General features: G+C 47.8%; 1 protein-coding gene across 1 annotated transcript; it reads left to right on the top strand.

The window, feature by feature from the left end:
• The first annotated feature begins 1,392 nt into the window (after positions 1-1,392).
• LOC119778645 (MAGUK p55 subfamily member 5-A-like) lies at positions 1,393-17,020 on the top strand. The gene is made up of 17 exons (XM_038277985.1): positions 1,393-1,594; positions 4,871-5,154; positions 5,269-5,446; positions 5,558-5,658; positions 7,061-7,168; positions 8,555-8,632; positions 8,712-8,852; positions 8,938-9,099; positions 9,187-9,264; positions 9,341-9,524; positions 9,638-9,709; positions 11,420-11,488; positions 14,475-14,639; positions 15,065-15,154; positions 15,649-15,761; positions 15,832-15,942; positions 16,020-17,020. Exons 2-17 carry the CDS (start codon positions 4,990-4,992, stop codon positions 16,194-16,196), a joined length of 1,992 nt encoding a protein of 663 aa, XP_038133913.1. The 5' UTR covers positions 1,393-1,594; positions 4,871-4,989; the 3' UTR covers positions 16,197-17,020.
• The last annotated feature ends 3,851 nt before the right edge of the window (positions 17,021-20,871 follow it).

Here is a 20,871-nt window from a genome sequence, read left to right as displayed (position 1 = left end):
TTGATGTTTTTATCTGGTTTATTGTTTTTAGTTTTCATTTGTAAAATGAAGTGATTGAAGTTGTTCCTAAAGTTAATCTTCAAGACGTCATTCAGGTCAATTTATAGATCTAGATCATCCAGTTATTGACTTTACAGGATTCTCTTCTCCTAGATGAGATAGTAGCGAAGCATGCTTATAGCGACAGTGGGAGGAAAAAAGGAACCTCCAGCAGAACCAGGCTCAGTGTGAGCGGCCATCTGCTGAGGCCCACTGGGGTTCAAGGAGACAGAAGCAGACATAGAAAAAGAAGCATAGATACAAAAGGCAACTGTCAACCAGCTCCACAGGCGGCCCCGTCCAGGAAATACACAGCCAGGCAGACGAGCTCCGAGCCAGCTCCCATGTCAGAGGATGAAGAGGGCACATCCAGTTAGTCACAGTCAGAGAAACAGGACTACACTGGAAAACAGGCCAAGCTCCAACATCTAGAAACAAAGGTGTTGATGGCAGCAGCACAGCTGATATTTCTCTCCAGGATGGAGTCACAGCCAAACAGGAACAGACCAGATGAAGCTACTATGAGAAAAAGCAGAGAGAGCAGAACGTTAGAGATTGAACTAACAGATTCTGCAGAGTGGGAGAATAGAGATAGAATGAAGCAGAATGATGAAAAAGGGGTCCCTATGTCCTCCAGCAGTCTAAGCCTATAGCAGCAGAACTATAGAGATAGATCAGGATAACCTGAGCCACTCTAACTAGAAGCTTTATCAAAAAGGAAAGTTTTAAGCCTAGCCTTAATCCAAAATAACACCAAGGTTTGTTACTTTGTGATCTTGGACAAATATAATCTTATCCGGATGAAAGGACTGATCAGTCAACTTCAGAATCTGAAGTCGATACTGGATTGAAGCTGCTGTTGTTAATATGCAAACACTTCTGAACCTGAGGAGGACTGGATGAGGTTTTTATTCTCATTCCGCTGACAGACTATAGATCTACAGCATTCATTCTCCGTGTTTAACCCTTGGGGAGCAGTGTGGGGTTAAGGGTCTTTGCTCAGGGAGCCAGAGTGGCTGTCTGTGGGAGTGGAGCTTTAACTCTGAACTTCTGGATTCATAGCTCTATGCTCTAACCACCAGGCCGCTCCAGCTGGTTTTAATCGGGGTAAAGTTATCCAGTAGGTAGAGGTTCTGCAGCCAGAAGCCATTGATCCATCAAAGGAGAAGATTCCCATTAATTCCTGTTTCCTGGCATTCCCTTCCCTCCTCAGGAACATTCCAGTTTCACTGTATCATTAAATGCAGCATAGTTCTACAATGTTGCATTCTGATTGGCTCAGACAGCATTCCTCTGACCACTCTGACCAATCAGCGTCTTTGTTTCATGTGTTGGCCCCGCCCTCCAGTGGATCTGGAAGTGACAGACAGAGAGGAGGAGGAGGAGGGGCAACAGGAGGAGGTCTGCTCCCCGATCAAACAGCAACAAGTGTTCGGAGTGAAACTAGAAGGGAAGACAGATTGGATCTGGACCTGGACCCGGTTCTGGTTCTGGTTCCGAACCGTTGCCCCGGGCCGCTTCCTCCGGACTGTAGTGGATCTCTCCGGGCGCAGAGGTGAGCCTTTAGCGCGGCTTTGTTCCCAACAGGTGCCGCTAGCAGCTAGCTGCTAACATTAGCCCCGAAAAGTTCGGATCTGTTCGACCCGGAAGGTTCGGCTTCCTTTCTGAGCCCACATTCCCTGCTGGTTCCGACTTGAGCGGATGGAACCGGCCCAGCAGCTCCGCTGGGTTCTGGTTCCGATGGTTTGGGTCCAGTTAGCTTGATGCTAGCTGCTGTCAGTCACTGCGCCTTGCGGGGACCGAACCGGAAAACTGGGCCCAACAGAACCGATCCAAATAATAACAGAAGAACGTCAACTCAGAACCGGAACCAGAACCCTGATTATAGTCTGTTTGGTACCGAGGACAGAACCGGAACCCAAACATGAAGGAGTCTGTTGCTGGTTCTGGAGGTTCTGTTCACTTCCAGAAGCTCTTTGGGTCATCCGGTACCGGCTGGACGTCAGGAACCGGAACTTTGGGAACAGTGAGCTTTTCATCAGAACCAAATGGGTCCGTTAAGTCCAGCAGACTGACCCGATGGAGGGGAAGGTTCTGATGGACCCGGTAGAACCATCATTGGTTCTGATGGTGAGAACCATCATTGGTTCTGATGGTGAGAACCATCATTGGTTCTGATGGCGACCCGGTAGAACAATCAGGGGTTCTGCCGGTTCTCAGGTTTTTCCGCTGAAGCTTCAAACCAGGAAACATTTTGTTGTCTTTCTGCATCAGGCCGCCCGCCCTGATCACCATCTAGTGATCAGTTTAGACGAGCGTCAGAATGTCTAGTGGATGAAACTGTAGTTAACTAGAAATTTCCCACAATGCACCTTGAAAAGTAGTGATCATCATAGACAATGGCAGCGTCCGACCGTCCACCCTGACCTCTGACCCCTCCATCACTATATAGAGCGGGGACTATATAGTGAACTTTATAGTGAACTCAGTTACCTGACCGTTCAGACTCCTCCTCCACCGCGCAGTGCCTGCTCCATCTTTGTTATTAGTGGCTGCTGTCGGGTGGCGACGGCGGGCCGCTGTGACGGCAAATCCCATCATGCTTTTTGAGTCACTACTTTTTCATCCACCAGACGTTCTGAGCATCATCTAAAATGGTGTAACCATGATATAGTGATTAGAGCGGACATTGGGATGCAGCCATTGGCCGTTTCTCAGTTCACCAGAACGCCAGTACGGACTCGTGTCCTCACCAAGTCCGATCTTGACTAGAACCCAGGAAAGTCTGGACTCGGGGAGAGCGGGAGCATACAGGATAAATCTGGGTCGACTGGAACAGAAGCGTACTGATGACATCACCACATTCAGAGCTAGCCTGACTGATGACATCACCACATTCAGAGCTAGCCTGACTGATGACATCACCACATTCAGAGCTAGCCTGGAGCTGCATTTCACCTCCTGGTATTAATAGTCTGTAGGTCCAATAGTCGCTAAGCCCAATGGCAGCCTGGTGGTTGGGGCGTTACGCTGGGATTCGGGATCCCAGAGGTTCTGAGTTTGAGTCCCACTCCCACAGCCTGAGACTCTCTCTGGGTCCCTGAGCAAGACCCTTAACCCCACCCTGCTCCCCGGGCGCCGCATCATGGCAGTCCACTGCTCCCTGAGGGTTAAACGCAGAGTTCATTTCGTTGCTCTCTGATGATGGATGAGAATAAAACACTGGAAAAAAATGGAAATGACAAAGATGGCGCCCGGCACTTTGCAGTGAGGCTTCACTATAAAGTCACTATATAGTGACTGATGGGGGGTCAGAGGTCAGGGTGGAACTAAACCCACTATCAACTCGATTTTTCACCTCCATAAACTCTGCAGCAGAAAAAGACTGAATGCTCACTGGCCGAGTCCTGACCGAGTCCTGACCGAGTCCTGACCGAGTCCTGACCGAGTCCTGGCCGAGTCCTGGCCGAGTCCTGGCCGAGTCCTGGCCGAGTCCTGGCCGAGTCCTGGCCGAGTCCTGGCCGAGTCCTGGCCGAGTCCTGACCCGGTATTGACTCCACCTAATGAGTCTCAGTCTGGGGAAAAGAGAGCGCTCTCTGAGCCTGAAGACCCGTCTGCTAAATGATTCAAAACCTAGCATTAGCATTAGCCTAGCATCATCTGTTTCTGCTGGATCAACATCTGAGGATGACATCACTGCTCCAAGGTCAGAGCAGCGGGCTGAGTCAGCAGCCAGACCGCCCCGTCAGCACCAGCTCTGCTGCTCTGGAGACCTGATGGCGCCTTTTACGGAGCGGTTCTGACCCGACTGATGCTGGTCCTGTTAGACGGACCCGACTGGTGAAGTCCTGACCCGGTCCACAGGTCTGTTTGGGGCAGAACTTCCTGTTCTCTCGTTAAGGCCGTATAAAGAGCTGCCCCAGTGCATGCTTGGAGATGAGGTTGTTCAGGAAATGGATCATCAGAAGCCCACCAGGTTCTGCTTCTGTTTGTTTCAACATGGCCTCCTGCTGGGACCCGGTCGGGCCTCATCCAGAACCTGGAGGTCCGTAACTATGGAGGTGAAGCAGAGCGAGCAGAAGAGCGTCGGTCCTGGTTTCCTGACTGATGCTGATCAGTCCGTCTGGGTTCCCCTCTTGAGGTCCAACCGGCTGCCCCACAGTGGACCAGGTTCTCTCCCGGTTCTGACCAGGCCCGGTTTTACTGGACCTGAACCAGCTGGTGGGTTTTCTCCTTCAGTCAGAAAACAAACGTCTGCTTCACTGATGGTTCAGGTCCAAACCTGGAGCCTCAAAAGGCGTCTCTCCGAGCGCGGCGGGACCGGCTGATCAAAGGTGGAGCGCAGGTCCCGCCATCCTGTAGCTCCGCCCCCTTTCAGCTCAGCCACGCTAACCATCCACTCGTTAGATTCAGGTGTGTTAAAGATGGCCGCCGGACTGCAGCTGAGGAACTGAGCAGTATTAACCATCCAGTCAGTGACTCCGCCCACTCAGTGTGATGATGCTGCAATAAAGATTCTGTTTAATTATTCAAATGTGTTTTTAATCTCATTCATGTTGATTATTATTTATTGCTGCATGTTTTAGATTAATGATCAGTTTCATGGATTTAATGAGGCTTAGATTTAGTTCAATCTATAATCATTTTCTAGCTGAAGCCTCCATATGTTCGCTGCTTCCTGTCTGTCGGTGGAACCAGCGGTTCTGGTCCGCCGGGTCGGAACTGGTCTACAGACTCTGGGTTCTAGCCGTGGTTCTGATGGTTTTAGGACGGCGTCTCCGTCCTGGTTCTGAGGGTCCAGGTCTCTGATGTTTTCCCTCCGTGTCTCCAGGTGTCATGGCCGCCTCTGTTAGCCGGCTGCCCTCCTAGACCGTTACTTGTTGGACCTAACAGAGCCTCAGCACCGTGGAGCGGGTTGATCCGTCGTTCGGCGCCCAAAGCGCGACCAGGATGACCACCTCCCACCTGAACGGGCACGCCGGCGGGGAGGGAGGAGGACGAGGAGGAGACGAAGAGCAGCACAGGGAGATGGCCGTGGACTGTCCAGGAGAGCTGGGGAGCCGGACTCTGCCGGTCCGCCGCTCCGCTCAGCTGGAGAGGATTCGGCAGCACCAGGTACCGTCAGCTAGCGGGTCAGAACCCCTCATCTGCTCTGGATCCGTTTGGGTCCTCAGACGGACCGCAGAGGTCCACGTGGTTCATCACCAGCCTGCTCTCTTCTTCCGTCAGGAGGATCTTCGGCGCCGCAGAGAGGAGGAGGGTCGGCAGCTGGACCTGAACGCCTCGCTCCGACTCAGGAAGCTGTCCCAGAACCCCCACGTCGGGATCGACAACCCGTCCTTCCTTCAGGACTCGCTGGGCCCGCAGCAGCCGGCGCCGGGCGGCCCGCAGAGCCAAGCGCTGCTCGGTAGGACGCACGCAGAGCGGTTCTGATAGGGGAGGAGAGGGAGGGGAGGCTGGAACGGAAGGGAGGGAATTCCTCAACGAGGATTAATTAAAATGTTTGTTGCTCCTGCAGAGCTGGAGGAGCTGCTGCTGTCGCTGAAGCAGGTCCGAGGCTTCCTGTCGGACCAGCAGAGTCAGAGCGACGTGGAGCTGGTGCTGACTCTGCTGAGCAAGGTAAGGACCGGGACCGGCTGCTGGAACGGATCCTCGGCTCATCTTCACTTTCAGGCAAAAGAGAAACTGACAAAGATCGGATAAAATAAAGAAACAGTCGCAGTTGAGCTGTTTGGCCGTACGCTGTAGAGCGGTTAGGGCGGACGTTCGTTACAGCCACGTTATATAAAACTCCTACTGGAAAAATTTAGTGGGAAAACTTCCTGATATTCAGTTTCTGCTGCAAAAATGTAATTTAGAAAATCTGTTATCATAGTTCTGAGCAAGAAGAATCTTATTTTACTGATCTATAAATGGAACAACAGAGAGGGAGAGTGTAAATAAATGTAAACATGGCTTGCCGTAGATAGTTTTCTCCCTCTCTGTTGCAGCTGATTCTGTCTTTTAAACACATTCTCCTTTTTATTTTTCATTTCTACATTAAATCTCTAGCTCCAGTGGGGGGAAACGGGTGCTTCCTGTTGTCATGGTGACTCGTTGATCCATACTCTTTGCAGACGTGTTTAACTCTGAGTGGACCGAGCAGCTTTGATGAAGCTAAAACTCAGGATAAAATAATTCAGAGTCAAGGATGAATCTAAGTTTGTTAAACCTGCTTCTTGTAACTTCTCCCTGCCAACAGTACAGATGGAGAGGCAGCGAGTGTGAGTGCGCCCCCTAGTGGCCGGGAGGGGTTGAACATGAATGACCTTTAAAAGTGGCGTCTTTTCTGCCACATTTTTACCACGAGGCTTAAAGATCCCCTGCAGCGGCGTAGCGAGCTGTGAAATAGAAGGTCTGGGAGTGAAACCTAAATAAATGGCCCCCGCTACAGGGAGAAATCAGTGAATAACATTTTAAACTTTTACGGAATAACCTTAACCAATCACAAAACAACGATTTGTTCCTGACATGTCAGTCATGGTCGTCTGCTCTTCCCTTCCCACCTGTGCGCGTATCCTGACACACGAGCGCATCGACCCCCCGATGCTTGTGCAGGACGCCATGGCTGGCAGCTAGCCACTGTAATGCTTCGTTCACACATTTTGGATGCTTGCAGCAGTTTAGTTCTGATGCGCGGCTGAAGCATCTCTGCTGCTGCTCTGGCTGCGCCACAGACGGCGTGGTTTGGAGGTGAAGGGAGAGGCATGGTGGTCTCCGTTTTTCTCCTACAGCAGCTTTAATAGCTATATGGAGTCTGACAGGAAAACCAGTCGATCGTTGAGTTCAGTTGAGACTCAGCTGAGACTCCAGTAAAACCAGCAGCCTCTCTGGTCCAAACCAGAGAGTGAACTCTGAACTCAGTTCTGATGGTTCGGACTCGAAGGCTCTTCTTTTGAATGGTTCTGGTGGATCTATCTCTATAGAAGCGTGTGAATCCTGTCTGGGTTTACTGGTTTCCTGTGTTCTTCTCTCCTTCCAGTCGGACTTCCAGTCGGCGCTGAGGATCCATAATGCTGTGGCCGCCAGCATGCACCAGCCGTCTCCTCCGTACCCCCAGAGCCAGCAGGCGCTCCCACTGGCCATGGAGGTAAGCTCTCCTTCATGGGCCCGGCTCCTCTCAGTCGGTTCTGGTCGGGTTCTCCTCCCCACCCAGAACCGGGCCTCCAGAGAACAGCTGAAGTTCTCAGAAGAAGCGGGCTGAATAAAATCCCTCTCCATCTTGCCTCCTCCATGCAGATGAAGCCTGTCTCACCTGCAGCCATCTTAGTTCTCCTTTAAGGGTCGTGACCTTTGACCCATGAAGGTTCTGTCTCTGTTCAGATGCTTTCCATCACGGCAGCGCCGCCCTTTTCATGTCATTCTGGAGATAACCGGTTCTTTCTCTGCGTCACATGGCGGCTGATTAGAGGGGGCGTGGCCAAGGTGGAATCTTCATTTGCATTAAAATGTCAAAAAAAAAAAACAGTTTAAGACCTTATGATCATATTTACTCTCCAGTTCATCTGACATTTTATTTCAAATAATGAACCAAACGCTAACGTCACTGATCTGCTGTAGTGGAACCAACCAGCAGCCGGGACTCTGAGCAGACGCACGTCGTACAGGATGCAGCGGCGTTTAAACCCAAAGCGGCAGAAAGCACCGTGGCTTCAGTCCTGGCCTGCAGCCTGCCCTAAAGGCCAGCAGCTGCATTTAGACCGGCGTCTGCCTGACGTACGGAAAATCTGGCTAAAACACTGGCATACGGTGGATAAGTTATGGGAACGCTGAAAAACACTGAATTACGCTAAAATACATGCAGAAGTTAGGCTGTTGTTGGGCAGAAGTTCTGGACTCGTTATGAATGCTCTGTTTACGCCCAGAATGGAAAAAATCCATAGAAAGTTTAGCGTCTGCCAGAGTTTTAGGAGATTCTGGGTGTGACAGAAGCCTAAAGAAAGGCAGCTACTTCCTGGTTTTACTCTGGTCTCCATCTTTCATATGAAAATGAATTTCGAATGACTCTTGGCTGCTGCAGACGGGCTAACGTTAGCCCTGGCTGCCGTTAGCTTTGGAGCTCCGCAGCTTTTTTAAAATTATGCATTAAATCAGTAAATAGTCCATATAGTGACGCTTTAAAGTATAATATCCTCGCCTCAGATGATCTTGAAACGTACTTTTATTGAGCAACAGAAAGAGAACTCTTAAGTCTTAATGGAGCGCTCCATTGAAAGTTGCTGCTGCCTCAGTGCATTCTGGGACAGCTGTCAATCTCAAGAACGGAGCAGCCTGCTCTGATGCATGCTGGGTAAAGAGGGCGGGACGAGAACAACATCCGGGGGTTTGGCGCGTTCTCTGTAATTGGAACAGTGCTCGGACTGAGGCTCAAGAACGCATATTGAGAAACGGCCCTGGTTTGGAGATGACACCCCACCCCCTCCCAGGTAAATGAGCTCTGAGGTCATGATGATGTCATCAGTCACTGTTGTTTCAGGTCAGGAACCTGCTGCAGTCCAACCACAGTAAAGAAGGCGTGGAGCTGCTCAGCCTGCTGTCGGACACGCGCCTCCAGGTACGGGAAGGTCCAGGCTGCTGCAGCGCCGCTCCCAGGCGTCTCCTCTGGTTCTTCAGCTCCTGTGCTTTCATTTCAGTCGCTGCTTCTGGCGCATGACAGCGTAGCAGAGAGGGAGATGGAGCCCGAGTCTCAGCCGCTGGAAGGAGAGATGCTGACCCAGTGGGGAGGGGAGACAGTGAAGATCGTCCGCATAGAAAAGGCTCAAGATGTTCCTCTGGTGAGTTGGCGACCCCCACTGCTCTCAGAGGGACTCCTGTCACCCCCCACCCTCCACCCCCACCTCATGGCTTTACGTCCCGCAGGGAGCAACGGTTCGCAATGAGATGGACAGCGTCATCATCAGTCGCATCGTCCGGGGAGGAGCGGCTGAACGCAGCGGGCTCCTGTCTGAGGGAGATGAAATCTTGGAGATCAATGGCATCGAGATCCGAGGGAAAGACGTCAACCAGGTGTTCGACATCCTGGTGAGGATTTGAAACGCTTCCTGCGGAGGTGGGGTTTTTGTCAGTGAGTGCGCTCAGTGACCACGCTGTTCTCTCTGGGTTCCACAGGCTGACATGCATGGCCTCCTGACCTTTGTGTTGATTCCTAGCAATCAGACCAAGCCCCCCCCTGTTAAGGAGACTGTGGTGAGTCCTGCTTATCTGGCTTCACCACTGCCAGCTGCAGTATCCAGACCTAAAGCTGCCTGCTGTCTGTCATCAGGTCCACGTGAAGGCCCACTTTGACTACGACCCCTCTGATGACCCCTACGTGCCATGCAGAGAGCTGGGCTTATCCTTCCAGAAGGGAGATATTCTCCACATTATCAGCCAAGCAGATCCCAACTGGTGGCAAGCCTACAGAGATGGCGATGAGGACAACCAGCCACTAGCTGGACTGGTCCCAGGTAGAAGCTCTGGTCCTGTAGGTTACTGTCTGTCCGGCCCTGTTAGCGCCTGGCAGTATGGCGCTCAGGTCTAGGAGTTATTTTGATGTTTGTTATGCTTCATGTCCTGATAGGGAAGAGCTTCCAGCAGCAAAGAGAAGCCATGAAGCAGACCATAGAAGAAGACAAGGAATCCGAGAAACCAGGTAAGTTGTTGGGCTCAGATAAGCTAATATGTTTAGCTAAATATAGCTGTAAGCTAAGGTAGGCTAACGGCACTATATAAAGCTATGTTAAACATATCTGTAAGCTAAGGTAGGCTAACGGCACTATATAAAGCTATGTTAAACATAGCTGTAAGCTAAGGTAGGCTAACGGCACTATATAAAGCTATGCTAAACATAGCTATAAGCTAAGGTAGGCTAACGGCACTATATAAAGCTATGTTAAACATGGCTGTAAGCTAAGGTAGGCTAACGACACTATATAAAGCTATGCTAAATATAGCTATAAGCTAAGGTAGGCTAACGGCACTATATAAAGCTATGCTAAACATAGCTATAAGCTAAGGTAGGCTAACGGCACTATATAAAGCTATGTTAAACATATCTGTAAGCTAAGGTAGGCTAACGGCACTATATAAAGCTATGTTAAACATAGCTGTAAGCTAAGGTAGGCTAACGGCACTATATAAAGCTATGCTAAACATAGCTATAAGCTAAGGTAGGCTAACGGCACTATATAAAGCTATGTTAAACATGGCTGTAAGCTAAGGTAGGCTAACGACACTATATAAAGCTATGCTAAATATAGCTATAAGCTAAGGTAGGCTAACGGCACTATATAAAGCTATGCTAAACATAGCTATAAGCTAAGGTAGGCTAACGGCACTATATAAAGCTATGTTAAACATATCTGTAAGCTAAGGTAGGCTAACGGCACTATATAAAGCTATGTTAAACATAGCTGTAAGCTAAGGTAGGCTAACGGCACTATATAAAGCTATGTTAAACATAGCTGTAAGCTAAGGTAGGCTAACGGCACTATATAAAGCTATGCTAAACATAGCTATAAGCTAAGGTAGGCTAACGGCACTATATAAAGCTATGCTAAACATAGCTATAAGCTAAGGTAGGCTAACGGCACTATATAAAGCTATGTTAAACATATCTGTAAGCTAAGGTAGGCTAACGGCACTATATAAAGCTATGTTAAACATAGCTGTAAGCTAAGGTAGGCTAACGGCACTATATAAAGCTATGCTAAACATAGCTATAAGCTAAGGTAGGCTAACGGCACTATATAAAGCTATGTTAAACATATCTGTAAGCTAAGGTAGGCTAACGGCACTATATAAAGCTATGTTAAACATATCTGTAAGCTAAGGTAGGCTAACGGCACTATATAAAGCTATGTTAAACATAGCTGTAAGCTAAGGTAGGCTAACGGCACTATATAAAGCTATGCTAAACATAGCTATAAGCTAAGGTAGGCTAACGGCACTATATAAAGCTATGTTAAACATGGCTGTAAGCTAAGGTAGGCTAACGACACTATATAAAGCTATGCTAAATATAGCTATAAGCTAAGACTAAATTAACCATACACATACATATAAGAGTAGACCCCTCATTTAATGTCATAGTAATTATGGGCGCCATCTTGGGGAGGTCGACCTGCTACCCTAACCTGCTGGTTCAATCAGAAGAAGAATCACCAGAAGGATGCCTCAGCACTGCGCAGCGTATTTTTATTTGTATCAATGGATTGTGACAGAGCTTTGTAAGACATTACTGAATAAACTGCATATACACACTACATATGGCAGAAAGGGAGGGCTAAATGCTAAAGTTAGCTAAGCTGGTTACCCATTACTGTTTTATTTCATCAGAACATAGTCATTGTTCATTTCACAGGAAAGCTTTGGTGCGCCAAGAAGAACAAGAGGAAAAGGAAGAAGCTACTGTACTCCCAGAGGAATGATGGTACGACCCGTCTCATGTCCCCATCACGGGTATGTGGGTGGAGCCAGTGGTGGGTGGACCGTCAGTCTGCATCAGTGCAGGCAGTACCTGACATGGGGGGGAGGGCATCCCCCCATACCACCCCTCCCCTATGACATTTTATTATTATATGTTTAACATTTCTACTATATATTAAGAGTAATTGCAATGATATTGCCCTTTAAAAAAAAAGTGTCCTAGCATGACCATGAAGCTGGTCCCAGTGGGAAATGAGTCCCTAACTCTGGTAGGAGCAGTGATGGCCATGCTAATTATGTAGGGGCAGTGCTAGCCATGCTAACTATGTAGGGGCAGTGCTAGCCATGCTAACTATGTAGGGGCAGTGCTAGCCATGCTAACTATGTAGGGGCAGTGCTAGCCATGCTAACTATGTAGGGGCAGTGCTAGCTAGGGGTGTAAATAATAATCGTTTTGTATCGATGCATCGATCCAAAAGCCGACGATCCGATGCATCGACACGTCCGCAAGAGAATCAATTAATGTTTTTTTTTTTCCCCTCCGGTCTATTTTTATCCATTTGCTCCTGGGCGTAATTCTTCCTCCCGTGCTGCGGTGCCGCTAAATCTATTTTCCCCTCCTACCGCGCTTCCTGGTTATACTCTTACAGCAGTTTGTTGCAGCAAGCTTCACGCAGATATTTTTAAATTATGCTCAATATTGAAGCGTGGTCTGGGCTACACGCTGTGGGTCTAGATACGGCCGAGGCGGTGAGGAAGTGGGGGCGAGTTTAGTCCGACGACGGAGGGTCAATGGGGCAAAAAGAGCGGAGATTCAGCTGGAAAAAGGCTCCCAGCGTTCTCGCGCACCTCGCTCTTCTAGCGGGTCAAACTTCACGAGTTGTTTTCCGCAATTTCGGTCATAAAAACAAAACTAGCCGGCCTCCTGTCTGGTGCACTGTTTGCGGTCAGCAACAATCTGGGAGAGGTGCAGCGGAGCGTCTCTCAAGGGGCGGTGACGTCAACACTCTGGAGCCTTCTTCTTCTTCTTTTTTTTTTATGGCGGTTGGCAAACAACTTATAGGTGCATAACCGCCACCTTCCAGAATGGAGTATGGACCAGACAAACTATTATATTCTCCCTAAAATACCCGTTTTTCTTAGAAAATTAAAAATACTACCAAAAACTACATCCCCAGATGACTTTTGAAACAATTCCCTTATATCTAGTTTATTTTTATTCCTGTCTAACTCTCTACACAACATCTCTCTTTCCTGAATATATTTATTACATTCTAAAAAAATATGTTGGACAGTTTCTCTGGAGCCGAGGTATTGCATTGAACTCATTACACTGATATTGTGCAGTATTTTTGCAGTATTTTTTGATGCAACTTTTCTACTTCTGTTATTTGCTGTTGTTTCTAAAGAAAATGCATAATGATATTACAGCTTTCATTGATTTATTTCAAACTTGAAACTTTGTTTAGCCTGTAAGATGTAAAAAAAAAAATAATAATAATAAAAAAAAAAATTAACCGATTAATCGATTAATCGAATCGAATCGTGGTGTATTCTTAAGTATCGAAAATAATCGAATCGTGGTGTATTCTTAAGTATCGAAAATAATCGAATCGTTGGGTCAGGAAATCGATACTGAATCGAATCGCCATGATGGATGTGATTTACACCCCTAGTGCTAGCCATGCTAACTATGTAGGGGCAGTGCTAGCCATGCTAACTATGTAGGGGCAGTGCTAGCCATGCTAACTATGTAGGGGCAGTGCTAGCCATGCTAACTATGTAGGGGCAGTGCTAGCCATGCTAACTATGTAGGGGCAGTGCTAGCCATGCTAACTATGTAGGGGCAGTGCTAGCCATGCTAACTACGTAGGGACAGTGTTAGCCATGCTAACTATGTAGGGACAGTGTTAGCCATGCTAACTATGTAGGGGCAGTGTTAGCCATGCTAACTATGTAGGGGCAGTGCTAGCCATGCTAACTATGTAGGGGCAGTGCTAGCCATGCTAACTATGTAGGGGCAGTGCTAGCCATGCTAACTATGTTGGGGCAGTGCTAGCCATGCTAACTACGTAGGGACAGTGTTAGCCATGCTAACTACGTAGGGACAGTGTTAGCCATGCTAACTATGTAGGGGCAGTGTTAGCCATGCTAACTATGTAGGGGCAGTGTTAGCCATGCTAACTATGTAGGGGCAGTGTTAGCCATGCTTACTATGTAGGGGCAGTGCTAGCCATGCTAACTATGTTGGGGCAGTGCTAGCCATGCTAACTATGTAGGGACAGTGTTAGCCATGCTAACTACGTAGGGACAGTGTTAGCCATGCTAACTATGTAGGGACAGTGTTAGCCATGCTAACTATGTAGGGACAGTGTTAGCCATGCTAACTATGTAGGGGCAGTGTTAGCCATGCTAACTATGTAGGGGCAGTGCTAGCCATGCTAACCTTGTAGGGGCAGTGCTAGCCATGCTAACCCTGTAGGGGCAGTGCTAGCCATGCTTACCCTGTAGGGCCAGTGCTAGCCATGCTAACCTTGTAGGGGCAGTGCTAGCCATGCTAACCCTGTAGGGGCAGTGCTAGCCATGCTAACCTTGTAGGGGCAGTGCTAGCCATGCTAACCTTGTAGGGGCAGTGATAGCCATGCTAACCTTGTAGGGGCAGTGATAGCCATGCTAACCTTGTAGGGGCAGTGCTAGCCATGCTAACCTTGTAGGGGCAGTGCTAGCCATGCTAACCTTGTAGGGGCAGTCCAGGGACTGACTGCAGTTCTACTGTAAGGAGCCACTGACAGAAAATCATGTTAAGAAAAATAAAAGCGTCATTAATCCCTGAAGCTTGTCTTTGGGTGTCAGTCCGATGTTTGCTGCCAGTCCTGCAGCTGGACCCAGACTGGATCCAGAACCAGTTCTGCTGGGCGGCTCGGTTCTTCAGAACATCTGCCCATGTTCTCCTCAGATGCATAACAGCTCTGTCTTTTCCACCGATCCAGACCCTGAAGAGGAAATTCTAACCTATGAGGAGATGGCTCTGTATCACCAGCCGGCCAATAGGAAGCGTCCGATCGCTCTGATTGGTCCAAACAGCTGTGGGCAGGCGGAGCTAAGACAGAGACTCCTCAACAACCAACCAGAACGCTTTGCTGGAGCCGTGCCTCGTAAGACTTCCTCCTCCATCCCAGCAAAGTTCTAGATCAGAACCTGCTTTTTCTGTTTGTCTGCTCATTTATTATTGATGGGTTATCAAAGCATTTTTGTCAACTGAAATTATTTTAGGAAGTTTTTATTTTTTTAAAAAGCTAAAATTGCAGAGTTTGAAAATGTTTCTGATGTTTCATATTTTTTTTACTTTTACATTTTTTTTATTATATTTATATTTACATTTCTATTTTTCTAATTGATTTTATTAAATTTTTTTATGTATATCTGTATTTTTTTATTTACATTTCCTTCGATAATGTTCTGTATCTAAATACTAATCTTGGATGTTTTTGTACTTTTTTATTTTCTAATTTTCAGTAAATGTATTAATTTGTACCTTTTTCTGATTGGGTTTGCGGCGTGGCGTGCATGCGGCGTGCAGACACCACGCGGAGCCGGCGTGACGGCGAGGTCCACGGCAGGGATTACCACTTTGTGTCCCGTCAGGCCTTGGAGGCGGAGCTAGCAGCTGGTAAGATGTCCTGGTTCTGTTAGAACCTCCTGGTTTGGGTTTTGTTCTGTGAAGGAGTTCAGGCTTTAGACCATGCTGCTGGTTCTGGGTTTGAGGTCCAATAAGGTCGGATGTTGGAGGAGGCGTCTGGATCAGGACATCTTTAGGACTCTGAGGAAAACGGACCCAGACGTCTGAGTTCTCTGCCGGGTCAGAGCGGCGCCTCGTTTCCTGCAGGACCGTGCCTGGATCGGACCCTCTATCCCTGAGAGGCAGCTCCTGATCTCTGGAGCTTAGAACGGTTTGGTTCTGGGTCTTGGTTCGGACCGGTTAGGTCCGGTCCAGGCATCTGTAGCAGAGCTTCAGGGCCTCTCTTGGCCCTGTTGCTTTCAGAACCCGGCGTGGGTTTGGTCCTCTGGTCTGGGTGCTGTTCCCGTGGTGATGAAAGTGACCTTTTAGATTCCTGTGTTGATTTTCTGCTGACCTTTAGACGATCCGCTTGTGGTTCTCCTCAGGGAAGCTGATCGAGTCTGGCGAGTTTGAGAAGAACCTCTATGGAACCAGCACCGACTCTGTGAGGCAGGTCATCAACACTGGGAAAATCTGCGTGCTCTGTCTGCACACACAGGTAGGTGGCGTTCTGCTCCTTGACTCCTAGAGTCAGACGAACGCTGACCAGGTCTGGGTTCCCACTGCAGGCCCTGAAGGTTCTGAGGTGCTCCGACCTGAAGCCCTACATCATCTTCATCGCCCCACCCTCACAGGAGCGACTCAGAACGCTGCTGTTGAAGGACAACAAGAACCCAAAGGTGCGGCCCGTCCACCTGAACGCCTGGCAGGAACGCGCTCTGACCTCTGCCCTCACCTGTGTGTGTTTGTCCCGCAGCCCGAGGAGCTGCGTGACATCATCGAGAAGGCCCGGGAGATGGAGCAGAGCTGTGGCCACCTGTTCGACGCCATCATCGTCAACACAGACCCAGACAAGGCCTACGCCGAGCTGCTGCGGCTCATCAACAAGCTGGACACCGAGCCGCAGTGGGTACCGTGCTCCTGGCTGCGCTGAGCCCGGCAGGACCCGCTGCTGCCATGGAAACCTGACTGAAATCACACCCTTCAAGCTGTCATTAATGTTACGTCTCCCAGACGACACTGGAAGGAAGCTAGGTTCTACAGATGTCTGGCTACGCAAATTACAGCTTAGGCTAAAACACGACGCCATTTTAACAGAAAGATCCATAAAACTGAACTTTAGTTTCGTTCTTTGGAAACTAAAATTGATATGCATACCTTTATTAAATCGCATCAAACGGACGTCGGTAAAACCTTTATTTAATCGCATCAAACGGACGAGGCCCCAACCTTTATTAAATCGCATCAAAGGGACGACGCCCCAACCTTTATTAAATCGCATCAAACGGATGACGCTAAAACCTTTATAAAATCGCATCAAACGGACGAGGCCCCAACCTTTATTAAATCGCATCAAAGGGACGACGCCCCAACCTTTATTAAATCGCATCAAACGGACGACGCTAAAACCTTTATTAAATCGCATCAAAGGGACGACGCCCCAACCTTTATTAAATCACATCAAACGGACGACGCTAAAACCTTTATTAAATCGCATCAAACGGACGACGCTAAAACCTTTATTAAATCGCATCAAACGGACGACGCTAAAACCTTTATTTAATCGCATCAAACGGACGACGCTAAAACCTTTATTTAATCGCATCAAACGGACGACGCTAAAACCTTTATTTAATCGCATCAAACGGACGACGCTAAAACCTTTATAAAATCGCATCAAACGGACGACGCCCCAACCTTTATTAAATCGCATCTAACGGACGTCGGTAAAACCTTTATTTAATCGCATCAAACGGAGGAGGCCCAAACCTTTATTAAATCGCATCAAAGGGACGATGCTAAAACCTTTATAAAATCGTATCAAACGGACGACGCTAAAACCTTTATTAAATTGCATCAAACGGACGACGCTAAAACCTTTTATAAAATCGCATCAAACGGACGACGCTAAAACCTTTATTTAATCGCATCAAACGGACGAGGCCCAAACCTTTATTAAATTGCATCAAAGGGACGATGCTAAAACCTTTATAAAATCGCATCAAACGGACGACGCTAAAACCTTTATAAAATCGCATCAAACGGACGACGCCCCAACCTTTATTAAATCGCATCTAACGGACGTCGGTAAAACCTTTATTTAATCGCATCAAACGGAGGAGGCCCAAACCTTTATTAAATCGCATCAAAGGGACGATGCTAAAACCTTTATAAAATCGTATCAAACGGACGCCGCTAAAACCTTTATAAAATCGCATCAAACGGACGACGCTAAAACCTTTATTTAATCGCATCAAACGGACGACGCTAAAACCTTTATTAAATCGCATCAAACGGACGACGCTAAAACCTTTATTAAATCGCATCAAACGGACGACGCTAAAACCTTTATTTAATCGCATCAAACGGACGAGGCCCAAACCTTTATTAAATCGCATCAAAGGGACGACGCCCCAACCTTTATTAAATCGCATCAAACGGACGACGCTAAAACCTTTATAAAATCGTATCAAACGGACGACGCTAAAACCTTTATAAAATCGCATCAAACGGACGACGCTAAAACCTTTATTTAATCGCAACAAACGGACGATGCTAAAACCTTTATTAAATCGCATCAAACAGACGCTAAAACCTTTATTAACTCGCATCAAACGGACGAGGCCCCAACCTTTATTAAATCGCATCAAAGGGACGACGCCCCAACCTTTATTAAATCACATCAAACGGACGACGCTAAAACCTTTATTAAATCGCATCAAACGGACGACGCTAAAACCTTTATTTAATCGCATCAAACGGACGACGCTAAAACCTTTATTTAATCGCATCAAACGGACGAGGCCCAAACCTTTATTAAATCGCATCAAAGGGACGACGCCCCAACCTTTATTAAATCGCATCAAACGGACGACGCTAAAACCTTTATAAAATCGTATCAAACGGACGACGCTAAAACCTTTATAAAATCGCATCAAACGGACGACGCTAAAACCTTTATTTAATCGCAACAAACGGACGACGCTAAAACCTTTATTAAATCGCATCAAACGGACGACGCTAAAACCTTTATTAACTCGCATCAAACGGACGACGCCCGAACCTTTATTTAATCGCATCAAACGGACAACGCTAAAAACTTTATTAAATCGCATCAAACGGACAACGCTAAAACCTTTATTAAATCGCATCAGACGGACGACACTAAAACCTTTATTTAATCGTTAAGCAAGAGTTACCGAAACCAGCTCAGATCGAACTTTAAAATGTTTAAATTTGAAAATCTAAACAAAAAAAAAAATCTAGTTTAAAAATACATAAAAATATATTTTTTGTGTGAATGAAAGTCTGACCCGTCTTTGTTTTCTTATAAATTTACAATTTAATTTAAAGTTATTTAAACTTTTAAAAGACAATTTACTTTGTTTCTTCTAAACTTCTGACCCAACAATCGGCACATTTTCCTCAATCTTCCTTTGCTCTTTGAAGCAGAACCTTTAAATCGGATCAGGACCAGAACCGATTTCTAGCCATAGAACCATCTTAGTTATTCTCTGGTCTCTGTTTCCCGCGTATCGCAGTTATTCTCTGCTCTCTGTTTCCCGCGTATCGCAGTTATTCTCTGCTCTCTGTTTCCCGCGTATCGCAGTTATTCTCTGGTCTCTGTTTCCCGCGTATCGCAGTTATTCTCTGGTCTCTGTTTCCCGCGTATCGCAGTTATTCTCTGGTCTCTGTTTCCCGCGTATCGCAGTTATTCTCTGCTCTCTGTTTCCTGCGTATCGCAGTTATTCTCTGGTCTCTGTTTCCCGCGTATCACAGTTATTATCTGGTCGCTGTTTTCCCGCGCGGCGCCTCTGTCTGAAGGCGCCACAGAGCAGCTAATTTCTCCTGCTAGCGGCACGTAGCACTGGAAACCTGCGTCATGTTTGATGACAGGGAGCAGTTAGTAAATGAACCAATCCTTTTAAAGGAGCTGAGTCAGCGGTTGCTATGGTGACCCCCTCCTCTTCTGGCAGGGGTGTGGCTGTGTTTTACTTTCCTACAGCAGTATATAAAGTGTTGAGATGAAACCGGACCTCCCATCAGAACCGGGTTCAATCAGAAAACCAAGATGGCTGACACTCAGTACTGGCATGAAAGCAAAGGAGACGAATTTCCACTCAGAGCCCCCTGCTGGCGGCACCAAACGCTTCAAAGCCGCCTTCACTGGATCACAGGAGCTTTCCTGGTGAACAGACACGAATCCAGGACCAGGAAATCCAGGACCAGGAAATCCAGGACCAGGAAATCCAGGACCAGGAATCCAGGACCAGGAATCCAGAACCAGGAAATCCTGCACCTGTCTCTTAACCAGAACCGGAGGTTGGGGGTCCATTCCGGTTTCCTCCTGTGAGGAAAGCAAAAACAGATGCCACTGGCCATGGCTTTCCTCTGGTACTGGTCTGACTGGTTTCAGAAGAATAACCAGACAGAACATCTCCTGTGATCAGACCTCAGTGGCTGAAACCCATAGACTGCCTGCCTGCCTGTCTGACTATTTTTGTGTGACTGACCGTTTCTGTCTGAGTGACTGTTTCTGAGTGACTGTTTCTGAGTGACTGTTTCTGAGTGACTGTTTCTGACTGACTGTTTCTGACTGACTGTTTCTGAGTGACTGTTTCTGAGTGACTGTTTCTGACTGACTGTTTCCGACTGACTGTTTCTGACTGACTGTTTCTGACTGACTGTTTCTGAGTGACTGTTTCTGACTGACTGTTTCTGACTGACTGTTTCTGACTGACTGTTTGTGTGACTGTCTGTGAGGACGGTCCAGTATTATTCTGACCTATAGTAGACCTGACACCAGTATCTCTGTCACCACTGTGCTCTAGAGTCCTTTCTATATTTGTATTATTGATTGTAGATCTATGAAGTTTAGAAAGCACCAATAATGAAGGTTTCTCCTCCTGACCTCTCTGCTGTTGGTCGGGGGGGCCATGGAGGCGCTGCCTGCATTGAATGTACATTTTCTCCTCAATCACTTTTTTCTGTTTTGATATGAAGGAATAAAATAGATGATTGATAGAATCTGGCTGCTGCTCTTTCCTTCCATCAGTGGATCTGCTCCGCCTGCAGGTCACATGACCATTAACCGCTTTAGCTGGAGCAGTACCACAGCCGTTACCATGGTGATTTATTCAGCTGATTTATTTATAGATGAGTTCTTGATAACTTCTAGAGAAGGATGATCCACAAGGACCCAGTCTACCTGGACAGGATCCTCCATGACCCGGTCTACCTTGTCAGGATCCTCCAGGACCCGGTCTACCTGGACAGGATCCTCCATGACCCGGTCTACCTGGACAGGATCCTCCATGACCCGGTCTACCTGGACAGGATCCTCCATGACCCGGTCTACCTGGACAGGATCCTCCATGACCCGGTCTACCTTGTCAGGATCCTCCAGGACCCGGTCTACCTGGACAGGATCCTCCATGACCCGGTCTACCTGGACAGGATCCTCCATGACCCGGTCTACCTGGACAGGATCCTCCATGACCCGTTCTACCTGGACAGGATCCTCCGAGGACCCGGTCTACCTGGACAGGATCCTCCAGGACCCGGTCTACCTGGACAGGATCCTCCATGACCCGGTCTACCTGGACAGG

Source organism: Cyprinodon tularosa, unplaced genomic scaffold (assembly GCF_016077235.1).
Source record: "Cyprinodon tularosa strain WSP-4 unplaced genomic scaffold, ASM1607723v1 ctg1367, whole genome shotgun sequence".
Classification (NCBI taxonomy): domain Eukaryota; kingdom Metazoa; phylum Chordata; class Actinopteri; order Cyprinodontiformes; family Cyprinodontidae; genus Cyprinodon; species Cyprinodon tularosa.
The sequence above is the reverse complement of the archived record's forward strand: the minus strand, read 5'-3'. Positions and strand labels throughout refer to the sequence as shown.